The sequence below is a fragment of the Cetorhinus maximus genome, chromosome 11 (genome assembly GCF_964194155.1).
Source record: "Cetorhinus maximus chromosome 11, sCetMax3.hap1.1, whole genome shotgun sequence".
NCBI lineage: Eukaryota > Metazoa > Chordata > Chondrichthyes > Lamniformes > Cetorhinidae > Cetorhinus > Cetorhinus maximus.
Window position 1 is genome coordinate 87,166,295 of NC_135889.1, and position 19,538 is coordinate 87,185,832.

At 44.1% G+C, this 19,538-nt stretch overlaps 1 protein-coding gene across 1 annotated transcript in view; it reads right to left on the reverse strand.

Annotated features, from left to right (window-relative positions):
- Positions 1-19,538, reverse strand: part of dpp10 (dipeptidyl peptidase like 10) — a 942,753-nt gene that overhangs the window by 12,769 nt on the left and 910,446 nt on the right. Inside the window, exons 21-24 of the mRNA XM_078552405.1 lie at positions 17,372-17,426; positions 12,342-12,441; positions 9,527-9,585; positions 8,665-8,737 (exon numbers count right to left, since the gene is read on the reverse strand). Coding sequence (XP_078408531.1) covers positions 8,665-8,737; positions 9,527-9,585; positions 12,342-12,441; positions 17,372-17,426 — 287 coding nt within the window. The remainder of the gene's footprint in view (positions 1-8,664; positions 8,738-9,526; positions 9,586-12,341; positions 12,442-17,371; positions 17,427-19,538) is intronic.

Below are 19,538 nucleotides of genomic sequence, written 5' to 3' on the forward strand. Positions count from 1 at the left end.
CCAAAAAGTGGAAGAGCCACAGAAAAAAAGAACAAGTAACCTTCTTAGGAGAAGTTAATGAAACAGAAAATAATTATTGGAGCATTATTTTCTGTTGATGGTTACTCCGCAGAATTCAAGCCAGATACTGGGGCAGATAGACTCATAGACATTTGCAGCACAGGAGGAGGCATTCGGCCCATCGTGTCCACGCTGGCCAACAAAGATCTGACTAACTAATCCCATTTTCCAGCACTTGGCCCATAGCCCTGGAGGCTATGGCAACGCAAGTGAATATCTAAATACTTCTTAAATATTATGAGAGTTTATGACTCAACCAGATGTTTCAGTATCATCTGATGAAGTTAAATGATTTAAAATAACTTTACAGCCATCCTCCATTCATTTGCAAGGTCCAGGAAGGACTACATTGAAATTAATAGGTCAACACTTGGCAAGATTAAAAGGCAAGGACAAAGATATTGAGGAATCCCAGTATGTGATAAAGAACCAGGAGTCATCATTACTGAGTAGAAAAGCATGTTTGCAGCTGAGGCTCATTTACAAAGATGATGAAATTGCTGATAAGCAGCCCAGTAATGTACTCAGAAAGGAATTTCCATCTATATTTTCAGGCTTAGGAAAGTTGAAGACAGAATATCATCTAACCCTAACGGCAGATGCTAAGCCTATATGTCTCTTCACAGTGAGGAAGGTCCCTCACCCACTCTTAGACAAAGCTGAGAGTGAGATTGAACACGTTACAAGGGGGCCATCTCTCCAGTAACCATACCGATGAAGTGGTGTCCTGGAATGGTCACAGAACCAAAGCTTAATGGCTCAATTAGAATCTGCGTGGGCTTGATTCAATTAAACAAGTCAGTAGAGTGTAAGAACCACCTGATGCCATCAGTAATTAGCAAAAAGCACCCTCTTCACAAAACTGGGTGCAAACAGTAGCTTTTGGAAGCTTCCTCTGGACAAAGAATCCAGATTGCCATCTACTTTTATCACCCAATTTGGTGATTATTATTTTAACAGGTTATCATTTGGAATTGCTTCTGCACCTAAGATATTCCAAAGAAAGGTGTCTCAGACCCTGGAAGGCATGGAAGGTGTAATATGCCATAGGGACAACATTCTCATATATTGTTCATTGAGGGAAGAACATGACCATTGAGAGCCACAGGCACTGACTCCTTGTTCAACCTCCATACTCCTGCCCTCTAGAATTGTCGACCCTGTTCCCTCTGCTTTGCTTTCTCCTGCTGTGCTTTCAAAATTCTCCTTCAAGCCTTCTTGTTCAATTGTACTTCCAGTTACCACATTCTAACTTCTTAATTCCCCTCCCCTTTCCCTAAACTCGATGTCTATTTGATCCCTTTCTTTCTTATTTAAAGAACTCAGATGCCTTCCTGCCTATGAGAAGGACGACATAAATGCAAGTTTCTCTTAAGCGTTATTTATCTTGTTTAAAATGCACAAGCAATAAGATAATAAGGGGAAACCCATGAAATCTTTTATTTTCAACAGCACTGACTGTATGTAGTTAAGTTATTAAGTTAAGTTATTAAGTTATTAACTTAAGTTATTAAGTTAAGTATGTAGTTAAGTATTGAGTTTACATTAATGCTTTCAAATCTTCAAAGGCAATTATATCTCAGTAGGTGAAATTGTCAAATGCTAGGATTTCATCCATGATCAAATATAAATTAGCACCCACCTAAGAGATTGCCACGTAAGAATAGTCAATAGGCTGAATTTTCAGCTCGGTGGACGGACGCGATCGGCGAGCCAGGGAGCGGCTGAGAAACAAGTTCCTGACTGTGATCGGCCAATTAAGGCCCGCCCCTGTGAAATGCGGCTTCCCACTGGTCAGGAAGGGCCGGGCGGGGGCGGAGATCTGTTGGCCACTGGGTCCAATGGTGACCTGGTGGCCAGTTTAAAAACAGTACAGGCAGCCTCTTGAAGCACACAATCTGCGTTGCAGAGATGGTACCTATGGCCTCGGCAGTGGCTGCAGATGTCAGGTGGGAGGGAAGGTGGGGTGGGCAATCAGTAATCGCTTTTTGGATGAGTGCTTTGTGGTCCTCTTGGAGGAGATGGCTGCCAGGAGGGACACTCTTGTACCAAGGGATGGAAGGAGGAGGCCACCGCAACTAACAAAAAGATCTTGGGAGGAGGTGGCAGTGCAGGTCAGCAGCCATGATGTTGTGCGGTGCACACGGAAGCAGTGCCGCAAGAGGTTCAATGACCTGCTGCGCTCAGGAAGGGTGAATACCATATTGGCGTAGATCAGTGTGGAGAAGTGTTAAGGGCTGGCTGTCCCCCCATGGAGCTCAGGAGTGTTAGAACCTGAGTGCCAACTGTCAATGACGCTAGAGCTGGCCAAGGGGGTGAGCCCTGGCAGCTGGGATTGATTGCCTTGCGACTCGAGGGCCACAACTTGGATGTGCCCTGCAAGGTGTTCCTAAGGTGGGGTCGGCCAGGATGCAATGGCGCTGCAGGTAGAGAGTGGACTAATCAATGCTCCTCTGTCCTTTCAGAAGACAAGCCATAGCCAATTGGAGAGGTCGGGTGGAGACCCATCCAAGCTGCCGCTGACCAGGTTTGAGCAGGACGCCATGGAGGTGGAGTGCCGGCACACTCCCCGTGCAACTGGTCGTGGAGAGGCAAGGGTGTCAGACGAAGATAAGAGCACACTGTACAAAGGTTAAAGTTTTGACTTGTGCAACTATTCTAGTGTAGTCTCTTAATTGATGGGAGCCTCAAACCTGGAGTCCCCATTGATCATTGAAAGATGATGGCACTGTGATGTGGAGCTCCATCGTGCATGCCAGGTGAGACATGACAGAGTGATGACTTTAACTAATGACATGTCCTGTTCTCCCTTAGATTCGTCAGCACATAGTCTTTCTCAGGACCCAGAAGGGCCACCCATGCCGCCAGAGGACCACCGGGCTTTATCTGCACCGATGTCACACCCGCTTTCTGGGTCGAAGGTAGATGATGAGTCTCTGGAGCCATCCATTAGGCAGCAGATGCTGGATGTCTAGTGGGATGTGTGGGATCCATGAGGGTATGCGTACCATTGTCTCTGTTGTGAAGGAATCCATGCGGAGTATAAGCACTGCGTTGACCCTCATGGCTGAGCGCACCGACTCCTCCATTGAGAGAGTGGCAATTCTCATGGAGAGGCAGCTCCAGGGACAGAATCAGGGGTTCCTGGGGTTGCGCTCAGACCTGCAAGCACTCACACAGGCAATGACCTCAGGTGGTCAGTGCATGTGTGGGAGATGGGTGAGGAACTCAGTTTCCCAGTTAGGTGCTGGTCCATCAATGGCGAGCAGGGAGGTCCAGAGCAACCTCATGTTGGCTCACGACCTGCTTGTCATCTTTGCGGGCTCTTCTCAGGGAGCTCCGGATGACGGGCAGTAGGTCCTCCGTCCCTCTGCCAGCGACCACGGCATCTGATGAGGCTGCGATGGCTGGGGAGATGCCAGCTGTGGCACTGTCTGCTCCCTCCTGAACAGGGCCAACACAGGCTGCAATTGCCAGAGGATGACTGCCAAGGTCATCAAGGCCAACAAGTCACCAGAGTCAGCAGGCTGTCTCCAATGCCGCTGCTAGTGAGGCGGGGTGGGGGGAGGTGGTAGGGGGGCACCAAGGCACAGCTTTCGCGAAGTAAGTTTAAGGCACCATGAGCACAAGAGGGACTGTTCACAGATGATCTTCTGTTCAGTTGTGTTTGGTTTATCTGTCTTACCTGTGTGAACATCAACACCAGTAATGGTCACGTCAATGTGATTTGAACGTGACAATAACATTAAATTTGCTTTTGCACGGCATCTGATGAGGCTGCGATGGCTGGGGAGATGCCAGCTGTAGCACTGTCTGCTCCCATTGGCTTCTTGTCCCACCCCCCACCTTAAACCAACTTATATTTCACCTCTTTTCTATTTTTCCTTAGTTCTGTTGAAGGGTCATTCGGACTCGAAACGTTAACTGTGCTCCTCTCCACAGATGCTGCCAGACCTGCTGAGTTTTTCCAGGTATTTTTGTTTTTGTATTAAATTTGCTTTTGTTGTGATGGGCTGAGTATGCTTCACCTTTTATTTTTGGTGCAGGGTATGCCAGTGTGTAATGCTGGACGCGAGTAGCTCCAAACTTTATTGCTTAAGCAATGAATGGGCTTAGGTTCACATGACAGGGGTATTTTGGACATCCTGGATGGAGGCAGAAGCCCTGGCATGAGGTGGGCGCGGTTATTTGGCACCCTAGCGTTGGATCAAGGCGTCCCTGCCTCCCTGAAGGTTACAGAAGTCTGCCTCCACACCCTCAGTGTTCTTCTCACTGTGCTCCTCTTCCGACTCACTACTGGATTCATCCTCTGTGGCCTGTGGAGGTGTCTCAAGATCCTCTTCCTCCAGTGGGTCCCCCCTTGCCAGAGCCAGATTGTGGAGAGCGCAGCATGTAACCACGATCAGTGACACCCGCTCTGGGGGGTATTGTAGTGCTTCCCCCTGAATGGTCCAGGCATCAGAAGTGCATCTTCAGAAGGCCTATGGTCCTTTCTATCACTGCCCTTCTAGAGGCATGACTCCTATTATTATGCTGCTCTACCTCTGTTCCTGGGTGGTGGAGAAGTGTCATAAGCCACCTTTTCAACAGATAGCCCTTGTCACCCAGCAGCCATGCATCCAGTCGGGCTGGAGCACTGAAGAGCTTGTGCACCTGGGAGTGTCTGAGGATGTAAGTGTCATGGGACCTGCCAGCGTACCTTGCACAGACTTGCAGAATATATGTCTTGTGATCACCAACTATCTGTATGTTAATGGAATGGAATCTCTTCCTGTTGACAAAGGCACCTGGAAAGAACCGGAAGCATAGAGGTTGAGGATCATTGTGACCTTCAGAGCCACTGGGATGGGGTGTCCACTCACACAGTCAGGAATAATCTCAAGCCCAATAATCTGACAAATGGAGGTCACAGTCTCCCTTGAGAGGTGGAGTCTCCTTTGGCATTGCACCTCGGACATGTTGAGGTAGCTGCATTGCTGCCTGTAAACCTTGGCAGCAGGATACTGGCTTCTCCTGCGGCCCCTTCCACCTTGGACTGCCAGCTGGGCCTGTGCCCCCTCTGCTTGAGCCTCTCCTCCCACAGGTTGCTCCACTGGAAGCCTCATAGGGACACCTGGCCTCCTCTCCCTTCTGCCCCTCACTTTCTTCTCAGAGGAGGTGTCTCCAATGGAGATCACAATCTCCATTACCAGGGTAACAGAAGGTTGTCTGGTGTCTGGAAGGGTCCATATGGTCAAAATCCTTGGAGACACCAATCAGTCCTCACATGCTGTCTGGAAATGCTAACAATGAAGCCCTGAACAGAGAAGAAACTGCCAAGAACTAATAAGCAACCAGCAGCAAACTATCTCCAAAACTCCTCACTACTCACACTAGCAATGCTGCAGTCCCTTTTTATCCCACCCTTGGATAAGGTTTTGCAAATTGTTGGCTGCCTGTCTGCCTGTTTTGTCCATGTGACAAGCGCAAAATTGCCTGGGCAATGGGAAATCTTGGTCAATTGTATTTTTAATGGCCTTTTAATTGATAGTGGGTGCAACTCCAACACCTGCGCATGCCTGCAGACCGAAATTTCACGCCCGATCGGGTGGGGGGGTGTGCCTGCCCGATCAGCGTAAAATTCAGCCCAATGTGAATAGTCTAGTGGTGGGAAACGTAGACCAGAAGGTCAGAGATTCTAGTTCCAGGGATGCTTTGCTCTACCAGCCCGTCTTTGGATAAGCTTTGTGTTCAGCCAGAGTGGTAAAATATAAAGTGCTACAGTGCAGCAACCAGTTCATTTTCACTGTCATTAGACATAGCTCGGCTTTTCAACCATTGGAAATATAGTCCAGATCGATTCTGCCCTGGCTACATTTCAACAGAATTTTTGATATGGGTTAATAGAAAGAGGCTCTGGGAGGGGTTTTCCGGCCGCCTGCAGCAGGGATTGTCTGGTCCCACCACAATGGAACCGGGAAATCCCAGTCACTGTCTGAATTCTGAAGGCCCATTGTAACCCCTGAATACAATCCCAGGTGAGCTCAACTAGCTCACAACAGTTTGGCAATCAAAACTGGAACCGTGTTTAGTTTGTATTGTTTAGTTTTGCACATTTTCCAACAGAACAACTGGGAAGCTCTATTCAGTATTCCTGCGGGTGTTGTTTATACCTGCTCATCCCTTTGTGTACCAATGCAAAATTTTTACATCATTGAAGAAAGGCAGGGATTCTCCTGATCTGTGCTAACTTTGGTGGGAGACCAGCAGGGCCCCCAAAGAAATGGTATGAATGGCTGAAAATATTTCTTTATGTTGCTTCACTTGGTGTTCCGGTTTTCAATTGGGAGATTGGCAAAACTCCAAAGGAATTTCCAGGTCAAAATCTCTTTTTTATGCTGATTAAAACAATGAAGTAACAATTAATTGATTTTTCCTGCTCCAAGTCCTTCTTACAGGGGGCACAGCTTAGAGACAGGGCTACATTGCCTGTGAATATGGCCCTCCATTTGAAACTTGGGGAAGGATTCTCCTCCCGTCGGGGGGCGGGTTGTGCAGGGGTGGGCAGGAGCAAGCGCAAACCCGATCAGGTGCGTGCCGCCAAATCTTTCCTTGAAGTTCCAGCCCACACCCCCTCCATCTTGTTTCACTCAGTGTATCTTCTGCCATACTGGCCCCCATCTGCTTCCAAGCTAAGTATGTGGGAGCCTCTGTCATTGAGAGTATTTTCCCTGACTCTACCCATCTTGTATTGATGGTCTTGTTTGGCGGGGGGGTTCTCAATGTTCAAAAGAGCTTTTGGAATCTTTAATGTAAGGCCAGGAACCGGGCCTATATTGGCCTGTTTTGTCATAGAATTATACTCTCATAAAAGCACAGAAAGAGGGCATTCTGCCCATTGTGTCAATGCGAGCTCTCTGTAGAGCAGTCCAGTCAGCCCCATTCCCCCTCTCTATCCCCGTAGCCCTGCAAGTTTATTTTCCTCAAGTGCTTATGCAGTTTCCTTTTGAAATCATCGATCATCTTTGCTTCCACCATCTTCGTAGGCAGTGGGTTCATTATAATTCACTGCGTAAAATGTTCTTCCTCACGTCTCCAGAATCTCTTACCCAAAACCTTAAAGGTACATCCCCTAGTCCTTGTGTTATGATCCCCATAGAGACCAGTAACTTTTAAAAAGAAATTTAAACTTCCAGTTAATAGCTGAAAGGATGGCATGACAATATTTCATGTTTTAAGATGTTTACTATAATAAGCAAACCAGGAGCAATATGACTAAATATTATTCATGTAGGTAACGTATACTTTAAACTACCAAACAGAATTTTCCCCTTTTTTTAAACACAAATAAAAATTCCACTTCACAATTATACTTTACACTTTCCCTTAGGTAGATATCCAATCCTCCCAGGACCAGTCTGAAGTGATTCTTAGCTCCAAATTTCTGTTTTTTTTCTTTTCCAGCCTGGTAACTTCTAACACCAGAACTGTGTTTTACGGTGAGGGTTTTTCCAGGAGATACTCCCTCTAGCGTATGCTGGGTGAATCTTCCAGCTCAATTTCAAATCCTCCCGAATTTGGTCTTTTCAATCGAAGTGTGAGCTCCCACCCATGTTCCTGCATGGTGAACGTTAAAGACTTTCAGCCTCTAGCTGCGCTCTCTCTCTCTTTCTCTCTCTCTCTCCTGGATCCTGGCAGACTGCCTGTGTTTGAGATTCAGGGATATCTTAGAAACTTCCCCTCTTAAAGCCATCTCCATGGCAACATGAATCACATAGGCTTTGTATTCAGGCAGAAATGCTGATTAGCTATCCTTCAAACCCCAACTATCTTTTATCTTGGAAGTACATCAACAGTTTAAAGCATAATTGTTTACAACCTGACATTCTCAACACCTTCCTGGGACTTTGGAGACTTACTGTTGAACCATTGTAAGCATAGATGCTGTTGCCATTGTCTCATTCATTCCAGCAAAACAACCTGGGTCTCCACTTAATCTTTGACAGCCACGTCACTCAGGCCTGTAGTTAGGCAGAATTCAGAAAAGGTCACATGACCCCTTCATTTTATCCTGAACTAAAGTCACGGTCACAAAACATAATAATCATATAAACTTCATATTTGTAACACTTATACCATCAGATAATGTGTGCATCTTTTCTTTGCCTACCTTATCCAAACCTAACGTAATCTTGTGCAGCTCTATCAAATCTCCCCTCAACTTTCTTTTGTTCCAAGGAGAACAACAGTTGTAAATTTTGCTATTTATGCTGTGGCGGAGAGGTGAAAAGTGAACAACCTTTGCACAATTGACCCCTAAGAGAACCAACATAGTAGGAGACAGTAACAGAGAGAAGCAAGCAGAGTAACAGAGAGATAGAAACAGAGAGAGTAAAGGAGGGAAAGTTGTATCCATTCCGGAGTTCTGGCAGACATGCCATGGATTTACTTTAGGCCACAATAAAGAAAAGTTTTCAACTTTAACCAAAAACTTGGATACAAAAGTAACTATAACTCTAATAGCAGCATTTTGAAACTACTATTGAAAAACAGTTTAAAGTACTTTGGGGGAATAGCAAACAGCATTATGCTCGAATTTGAGAGGTATGGTAAAGTAAGTCTTACCATCAGCAGTCCCATGTACAATCAGAAAACTCTCATCTTTAATTTCATCAACGTTTTGTAGCACACTAGATTCCTATAAGCAATCAAAAATTGAGTTACTAATATGAATTTTAAACACACTATTCTTTGGTTATTTATATTAAAACATAATTAGCACATCTAAAGGCACAGCATAAAAATGGGACTAGAGGGAAATTAGTTGTGAAACGTAAGTGTTAAGGGAGGATTCTCCTTTGTGGGTGGAGTTTCAGCAGGACAGGGCTTTTGTCTGCCCCTCTATCCCCGTTCTGACTTATTTTCCTGGATTGAGGTTCATTGTATAACTACACTGGGCTCCTGGTGGGGCTTCCACCATTAAGAGGAAACTTGCTTGTGTGAGTGAAGAAATCCCAATGTTGGTGCAGCAATGATATTACAAAGAGACTGTGGCCTGCAACATGTAAGACTTTGGGGAAGAATACAATGCAAGGAGGCACAATAATACCCTTTCCTTCCATATAGGGAGCTCTGGGTCTTTATCACTGCTTCAAGGAATCTATTAGCACCTTCTAAGTGGCAGCATTGGGAGACAGTGATAACTGTGGCAGAGAAGAGAGAGATCTGCTGGGTCTATGCCTCATGGCTATTTGCATGCATAGGTGGGGATGAATTGGCCAGACCAATCTGGTGGAAGCAGGGTAGGGACATCCTGGTTGGGATAGTGAGACAGTGGTAGGTTGTTCAGCCATCATCCTTCAGACATTCTCATCTATAATACCTTCTGATTTTCGGTGGGATTGTGCTGAGCATTTCTGCCCTAAATTTCAAAACATTGAATTGGTACTTAGCCATTGTGCCTTTTGAGTGCTTTTAAAGAACTCACTTGATAAATATTTTCATCTCGTGATGGTAATCCGAGGTATCGCTCTGTGAATGCTGAAGCTGTAAGAAGAAAAATCAATTTAATCCACTTTTTCATGGTGTCTTCATTCTTGTGAATGAACTATTGCTAAACAACCAACAATAACTGACCCAAACCCTCAGCCTTTTTCCATGAAGTGGTCAGTCCTCTTAGGTGCCAGCTCTTCTACTTAATAATTAATTTGTGGCTAACAACATGACCGAATAGCAAGATAAAAGCAAAATGCTTTGAAGAAGGTGCTCTGAAGAAGGGTCATACGGATTCAAAACGTTAACTCTGTTTCCCTCTCCACAGATGCTGTCAGACCTGCTGAGCTTTTCCAGCATTTTCTGTTTGCGTTTACAACCGAATACCAAACTTGATTTAACATAAAATGGAAATCAGTGAACTGATTTCTCAAGAGGCAGTATTAGCCAATCACCTTGCCTCGTGTTTATCAAGACACCTTGAATACCACTTGGGCACAATGTCATACTGGAATAGCAACAGGGCAATGACAATGTAATCAAGGTTTCATGAAGGGTCATTCAGACTCGAAACGTTAACTGTGTTCCTCTCCGCAGATGCTGCCAGACCTGCTGAGTTTTTCCAGGTGTTTTTGTTTTTGTTTTGGATTTCCAGCATCCGCAGTTTTTTGCTTTTATTTCATTGAAAGACTCTATTGTTTGCCAAATTCCCCAACCATTCTAACTGCAGTTATTAGTATGGTATGGAACTTTAATTTTACTTCCTATCGTCGATATGAACTGAATAATGAATACTAAAAATTCCAGCAAAAAATTGAGAAGTTCATTTTAATCTAGCTTTAAAATTTTAAAGATGCCTCTGACATGCCATTTAAATTCAAAATCTAGGAAGAAAGCTGACAGACTAGCTAAGTCTGGGAGAAAGCTTTTCATGAAACCGAATTTCCTTTCTAATTTTGCTCATTCGCTTTTAGTTTATATCTATAGGTGAGATTTTAATTCATTTAAAACCCACCCACTTGCAAAAGGTTAAACAAGGCCCTTTATGTCAGCAGTCAAGAGGTGTGGCAGACAGCAGCAGAGCCTGAGTTAACCTGTCAAGATTAGAGTGATGAGTGTCTGGCTGAGAAATTAGCTGGTCTTCATTTCAATAAATAACGTGTGACTGAATCTATAGAGAAATGTTAAGCATGTCATCAATTGCAATGGCAGCTCAACAATTACTGTCCAAATAGAAAGGCGTTGAAGTCAATAGGAGAAGATAAATGACTGACACTCAGAATTTCTCAAGAGAACCATGAATATGCACTCTTTTCTGGAAGTAGAATCTATAGTCCAAGGACAGATATTTGTCATTATTAAGAAAATATATTATTAGTGACCAGTATGGCTTTTAAAAACTCAAACTTATTTGACCTTCATCTGGCTTCTCAACTACAATTTATTTAATTATCTCAAATATTCTTCAACTCATAAACAAAACAAATCAAGGAATTTGATAATCTGATAAGTTATATATACTGTCCATATAACATTACACAATTGCACCTCCATAAAATTCCCATGCACGTTTCCTCTCTGAACACTTCTATAAGACTTAATATCCTGTGCTTTGGTCGCCAGCAAAGTAAAAGAAAACCACTGTATTAAGAAGCAAATGTCTGTGAATTATTTTTTCTCAGCATTGACTTCATTTTTGGCAACAAGATCCAAAAATGTAGATAATCAGAAAGCCAAACTGATATTTCTGCAGTATCATAATACAATGTAAGGGATGTTATTGCAGCCTCTCCAATAGAGCTTTGGGGAAAAAGTTGAAGACCTGTATCTCCCCAAGAGTGAATATAAAGTTACTCGGCAAGGCCACGGACAACAGATGATTATTTCATCATTAGATACCCTGAGATTGACCCCTCTGAGTCAGTGCACACTACACTAGCTGAACAAAATAAATACATTGCTTGGAAAAGCCTTTCCTTGTTGGCTTCGATCCCTGCATTTAAACAAATGGTCCCAAGGCTTACCTGACATTTAAATTTAAATTATTCAAATTATGCCAATGAGCTGTAGCCACCTAATAGACATCAGACAGCTCACCAGTCAAGACAATTGAAAAATTGAGCTACTGTGATGCCAGTAGCAGTCCTCATGTAAGTGGATAAAGTTGGAAGTTGGGTGATTAGGAAGAGGGGAGACAGAAGCAGGAAGAAGTGTGGTTGAGTTGGAAAGGGATATGATCATATCAGGAGGAAGGCTATCAGATCGGAAGAGAGGCTCATGGTCGGCGGAGATCATGGAAGGCTGAAGCCAGGATAAAGGGGGAGCACTCCTGTTCCATCCAGCTCCAGGTTCAGCTGTATTTAAAAAAACAGAATTACCTTTGTGATAGCACACTTTAAGGACCACCTGCTGGGCCACAAGACAAACTGATCTTGCACAGGCACCTTCAGGTGTCAGGCCCGTTATTTGCATATGCAATGAAATTTTAACTAAGAATACACGTTCAATACTAATGGGGTTGACATACATATTGGGTGGGAGTGCAAAATGGATGAGGGTGCATTGGCCACTTGTTCTACACCAATGAAACTAATCAATGGATGTGGTGTCTGACAGATACCAATATAACACTGTTCCTTTTGCACTATTGCCTAAGTTGAATTTGTACCCCAATGTATTGTTTGCAATCGTAAAGTTCAAACATTGACTGGAGATATCTCTTTTTTGGCACAGACTGTAAGGAAAATATTTGAACTTGCAGCATTGAATTAGTTACATTTAATGATTTATGATTTTTATTGTTTACTTACCATACAACTTCCAGTCAGTAATTGGTGCTACGGCGACTCCACATTTGAAGATTCTGTCAGTGGAACTAAGAATCATGGATGTGACATAGCCTCCATATGCCTGTCAAAGTGAGACAAAATCTTAACACTTTATAAAAATTCTGTTTTTAAAATGTTTAAGAATAAATAACTAATTCAGGTATAACATCTTTTTACATTGTTACTACTGAAAGTTCACTTTAAGTTAGATCTAAAAATGCAGATTTATTTTGAAGTAATTGAAAATTTCATAAACGATAGAGTCTAATGGAAGTAAATTGGGTAAATTTTCAACTTTGATGAAATGGAAAACTGACAGAAGAAGATTGCCAGCCATTATACACCCCAGCCAATTATCCTTTCCAGTGACTTAATGGGTGGCTAATCTAATACTGTCAATTTTCTGCCCTCTTTCATGGTACAAATGACCTCCAGAATGTGTATAGTTGAATGTTTATACAAACGTTTTCCTAACCATTCAGAGGGTGGAAAATTTAATGATCATGGCAGTGGGATTGTCCATTGGCTAGAGAGCCAATGGCAATCTGCTGAGGCTGTTTCTGGGAGACCTGTTGGGATTAAGTCCCAATCAGGCAACCCATGGGTGTTGTCAGAGTTCCTGGATCCATGGGGGGCCGCTTACCACCAGACCCTGGTGGGGGGTAGATATCCCACCCCAGAGACCTGTTGGCCACTCAGAGGATAGCAGCTGTCCATCACTGGCACACAGCAGGAAGTGGAGGCCATTGCCTGCATTGCAGTGAGCTCTAGGAGCAGGATCATCACAGGAAGCTTGGGTGAGTTGGGATCATCGGGACCAATCAAGGAGGCCTGGCAAGGGTAGGGAGGGTGTTTGGGTTAAAGGACAGGTGGGGGTCTTCCTGCATGTGTGGTGCTTTCTGCCAGTGGGTCTCTCTGTTGGGCATGGGTTGCTCAAGTAAGAGGGAGGCCCCACTAGGTTGCATGTATAGTTGCCAGGGATTATCTGGTGGGGTGCGCACATGGTCTGGTCATGGACCCTTGGGCCTCAATTGGGCCAAGATTTTTGCAGAGTCATGGAGACTCTGCACCTTAACAAAATGCTGCCGGATCACCGGATCAGGAAGTCCTGCCCCCATTTGGGATAGATCCTTTTTTTCACTTGAGGGGCTGGGGTTGGGGGGGTGGCGGGGAATGTGGGGAGAGGGAGGTGATTCATATATATGGGAAACTCAAACCCAGCAGGGCAATTTGAACTCAGTGCTGAGTTCAAACAGACCAATTTTTGTTGGAGTGAGGTCTATGTCCCACAGTGTGTGTCTTACAATTTTTAAGAGTAGAAGTGAACATGTATAAAAGGTGGATAAGATATGTAGAACTATAAAGCTGTCAAGTTATTTAAATCCCCTGTTCTTTAAATTTTGTATACAAAACAGCCTAATGTGTCTCAGAGTTAAAAAAAGCCAGTGCTTGCAACTTTAATAGCTGTTTGTTGACAAAAGCCTGAGGGCTACCATTATAGTATTATTACTGTTTGACTGCTTCCACAACCTATCAGTATCACAGTGGGGGGCCTGTAAATTCACAGTTTGATTGACAGCTCCAAGAGGTTATTAAGGGATTAGCTATGATAATAAATGTTTGTTTTTAATCAGGGATTAAGTACCTGAAGGGATTTAAATGCATTGAATGGATTTTTAATCAAAGAGTGGTTTTTTTTATATATAGTGAAGTTTATAATAGAAACCTAAAACTTTGTTTTAATCATCTCAACATGGCTCCTGAGGCCTGCCCATGATGGATACTGGGTGAATTGACATGGAGGGTATAAGGGCAAAGGGTGGGGGACGTGGATAGGCATAAATTGGAACTGTTGGCATAGGGGCTATAAGGGTCCATGGGGGTGAGTGGGGGATCATGAGTTGCACGAATTGGCACTAAGTTAGCAAAGAGGCTATAAGGGCCCATGGGAATGGGTAGAGGGGCATGGGTTGGCATGGAGGCTATGAGAGGCCATGGAGGATGGACAAAAGGGCATAAAGGGGGTCATGGTTGTGGGCGGGGGCATCGGTTGGCATGGGTAGGGGTAGGAGGTGAGGGGGTGTGAAGGGTGAGGGTTTAACTACTTTTATTACCACTGGGACAAGGTCCAGATCTTCGAGGCAGGCTTTATTAACTAGCCCGCCTTGGCACTCAGAAGCCCCTGGGGCTGCCTCCAAACTTTTACTGGGGTTGGCAGGCCTGACTCCAGCATGCACCTGCCACCCAGCCCCACCTCCGGAACGAAAATCCAGCTGTTTAGGGCTGTTTTCCTGAGGCTGGTGCAAGGTATTTTCCTGACTCTGTGCACCTGCCTAAGGAGCGAAAATCTAGCCGTGGTCTCTGGGCAGAAAAGCCATCCTCGAACCTTCCCATTATACAGGCCCCCACCACTTCCCCACCTTCCATCCTTCCTGAGCAACTGTACATTCTCTAGGGGACTTCAATTGGCAAGACATGAAAATGGACAGAGGTTGTTGGGGTTATGCTGTTACCAAGGACTCTGTGTGATGATCAGCTACTTCCAACCTAAGCTGTATGACAAGGTGTCCTGGAGACATTGGAGATCACACCACTGGCACCAGCTAGATCTCATCATCACAAGACGTACCACCCTCAACAGTGCCCTCATCACTCGTAAGTACCACAGCGCTGACTGTGACACTGACCACTCCCTGGTGTGTAGCAAGGTCAGATTTCAGCCAAGGAAACTATATCAATCCAAGAAGAAAGGTCATCCTCAGATCAACACTTGCCATAACACTGACACTGAAAGGACTCAGGAGTTCCCCAACATCGTTGATCAAGCTATTTTGGACAACAACTCCCAAGGCAAGAGTGCGGTGTCAATGTAGGATCATCTGAATTTCCTGTCCTGGAGGAACCCAACATAGTAAAGCTCAACAAGCCCATTGACCATCGTGCCAGTGATCAAGCCCCAGGAAATGATAGCATTCTACTTTAGATTTCAAAAGTGGACAATCAGCATTGCTGTAGCGCCTACATGAACTTTTGTGTCTCTGCTGGAAAGAACAATATGTGCCTCAACAAAGGGGATCGCAGTGACTGCAATACTTTCCGAGGCATCTCCTTGTTAAGCACTATGTGGAAGGTCTTTGCTCGGGTTGCTCTGACCAGACTGCAGACCTTGGTATCACACATCTATCCCAAGTCTCAGTGAGGCTTCAGCGCTGGTAGATCGATAGCGGACATGATTTTCTCACTTTGGCAGGTACAGGAGAAGAGCTGTGAACAGTGCAGACCACTGCCTTGATTGACCTCACCAAGGCCTTCAGCAAGAGATGGAATTTTTAAACTGCTGTGGAAAATAGACTGGACTCCTGGGCAGGAACGTGCAGTTTGGTCAGTAACAATGGAGCATCAATAGAGGCTTTCAAGATTAGCAGCACGGTAAAGCAGGGCTGCATCCTGGAGTCAAATCTCTTAGGCATATTTTTCCCCTTGCTTCTATTGTATGTTTTTGGTGATTCAAACGAGGGTGTCTACCTGCATGATAGAGCCAATGGCAAGCTGTTCGATTTGGCAAGATGCATGCCAAGACCCAAGTGCATAATGCCCTAGTTCATGACTTGCTGTTTGCTGATGACACCATGCTGGAATCCCATACTGAAATTCACTTGCAACAGCTTGTAGGTCGATTCTCCTGGGCCTGCAAGGACTTCAGACTGACAATCTAAGTCAGGAAGCCCAAAGTTTGGGCCTGGATGTAGAGACTCCACCTTCAATTAACATCGAGAACTTCACTCTGGAGGTCGTCGACAGCTTCACGGACCTTGGATTAACAATTACTTGAAGCTGGAATCAGCACTAGGATGCCCAAGGCCACGGTTGTCATGTCAAAGTTGAGAAGTCAAGTGTGGGACCAACATCAGAAAACTAACTGAAAATACCAAGTTCCACGTGTACCAGGCTTGTGTTCTCATCACCCTCCTTTATACTAGTGAGGCATGGTCAACTTATGCAAGTCAAGAAAGGTAACTGAAAGGCTTCCAACTCCGCTGCCTCAGGCAAATATTGGGCATCTCTTAGCAAGACAGAGTGCTGAATATGGAAGTACACTAGCACGCTGGGATCCCCAGCATGTTTGCCCTCTTGAGTCAGCAGCGACCCTGTTAGCTGGATCCTGTGGGCCGAATGGATGAGAGCCGCATCCCCAAAGGCATGGTCTGTGACGAGCTTGCTATTAGCATGAGACCAACAGGCCTACGTCTGTGATATAAAGATGTCTGCAAGCGAGAGTTCAAGTTGATCAGGATCGGAGTTGATGCAAGTAAAGTCCTTGCTGCTGATCAGAGTGCCTAGAGACAAACAGCCAGGAAGGGCATGGAAAAAGCAGAGGACAAAAGGAATGATTGCTGGAAGGAAAAAAAAAAATCAGTCAACCTCAGGCCAACGCTATTGATTTGTGCCAGCTGCGGAAAGGACTGCCACCTATAAATTGGTCTCGACAGGCACAACAGATGATGTTCAATACAGAAGTGACATGCACCCTGGGCACAGTCCATCGTTTCCTGAAATGGACGATGCCAAAGTCAAAAAAAGATTAAGCACTTGAGATTTTGTTGATTGTACCTGATTGATTTTAGTATATGGTGATCACAGAGAATTGAAGCAGATGCTGCGAAAATGATAAAAATTATTATATTATAAATCGCTAAGTCAGGTAACCAAAAAAGGGCTTTTGCACTTTATCTTGAATGTAATTGATTCTCTGCTTTCAGCCCAAGGAAGAAATAGCTTGTGATGCTGAAATATACTGTAAGAAACAAATTCCTTTGCAGAATTATCATGAAATACTAGTGTACCAGTGTGAAAGTACACTCAAATAGATTTAAATTAATAATTATTTTTTGGGTAAGTAGTCTTGTGCACTGCCAAACAAAATAGACCAAACAATGCTGTAAGGCATAGAGCACTGTGTAAAATTCATCTCAACTTGTTGAGAGCTATAATTTGTTACAGCTGAAGTTTACCTTCCCGTAAACACCTATTCTGTTTGCATCAATAAATGGTAATTTCAACAATGATCTGAAATAAAAAAAAGAAAAAAATGAATTAAAATATTTAAGTTAAAACTTTTCCCATCTTAAAATAATAAATATTTAAGTTATCACAACTGCGACAAAGCTTGGTTTGTAATATGGACCCCATTAAATTAACATTAATAACTATGTGAAATGAGATATGAAGTGAACTGAAAATCTCTAGTTGCATCGAATGCTTGTATTATGCTCAATGCGGATCATTTCAGGTTGGGGAGGTTTTTTCTAATCAAAAAAAAGACATCAAGTTTGGTACATGTTACATGTAGCACTATAAGCTTCCCTACCACGACTAGTGCTACAGCAAAACAGTCTTTTCAATAACTTGTTTGCTGCTTGGCAATCAGATGTCATTCTTGGTGGAGAATATGTGAACTTGTGCAGTCTGAACAACTTCTCATCCACAGTAAATCCAAGCTCCATCTGGGCTTCCTTTGACCTCTCTCCTCAATTCACTGTGCTCTTGTCATTCCCTAACCTTCTTCTCCATATTCCCATATTCCTGGCTAGCACCTCAACTTTACAATCTGATGTGACTCCACTAGTTTCATTGTCCCATTCACAGGTGAGGTCATCTTAATTCCTTATTTCCCTCATTATCCATGTTCCTCTATAGCAGGCACGATGCTTTTGCAGCCACCCTAGCAAAATCTCTTCTCCAAGTTAATTAAAACTGCATTTTCAAATGCGTTACCCACTAGAATTTGGTCCTTTGTTTACCATAGTTTAGCCATTCATTGGCTCTCTGAGTTCATCTTGTACAATAGAACCAGTTCTTGCTCTTGTGACCCCATTAAACTGCTGACCATCCAAATTCCCTTCTCGATCTTCATGTAAGCTGATATTGTAAATAGTTCCTTCCCTTTTCTCAGATAGTGCCCCCTCCCATTGAAAATCTTCATCATCGCCCCACCTCCTCATAAAATTCATCCTTCACCTCTCTGTCCTTGCAAACTACAATACCATCCTCTCCAAAGTCCTCGAACACATTGACACTGCCCAACTGTAAGCACACAACTCCATCAGTTAATCTTGTTAATCATCTCTGCCACAGCTGTAAAATGGCCCTAATAAAAATCACAAATTACATTTTTTGTGACTCTGACCACAGTGTGCAATCCCTGCCCAACCTTTCAGGAGCCTTTGACATGACTATTCACTTGTAACACATTTCCTCATTGCCTAACTCAGTGGGATTGCTATTGTTTGGTTCTGCCCTTACCTTCAATTGAAGTAAAATAAGCTCCAACAATGGCTCCTCTGGAGATCCCAAAGGGACCATTATTGGATCCGTCCTCTTCCTTAACTACATGCTGTCCCTTGGAAACATAATTTAAAGATATAAGATCAGCTTCCGCCCATACACTGATGATGCCCAGCATTACCTCTTCGCTACCTCTCCACTGCCTCCATGTTAGCAGATTGCTTGTGCATCATCCAGTCCAGCTTGAACACAGTTAAACATAGCAAAGGCTGAAGTCACCATCCTTGAGCTTGTCACAAACTTCATACCCTTGCCACCGGTTCAATTGCCCCTCCATGGTCACTGTCACCAAACTGTTTGCAAGCTTAACAATTGACTTGTTCACAAGCTGAACTTTTTAGCCCACATCCCCTCCAATGCTAAGGCTGCATTAATTCCACCTCTGTAATATCACCCATCTCTGCCACTGCCTCAGCCCATTTAATTCCAAAACTCTCATCCATGTCATTAGGATAGCTGACTAAAAGTGTATAAATGTAAATTGTTGTTGTAGTGAAGGATGGTTACACGCTACTGGTGAACGGTATAATTTCAGCAGCCAGGGAAAATGGTGGCCGTGGCCTTATAGTAGTAGTTCACTCATCGGATCCCTGGTAGTCTTAGAGGCACCACTGTTAGTAATATCATTAGCAAAGTTATGCAACTCAAAATAGCAGCTTAACTTTGGACACTGGGGATGGAATCGTCCCAGATTTGCACTATGTGCAGTAGCGGGTGGGAAAAAGGATGTTTTACCCGCTGGCCACAATGGCGGGTTTTCATGCCGCATTGTCCCATTCCCACCTCATTAATTATGCATTCCCAGGAAACACGCTGGGTCGCTGGTCCTCTGAT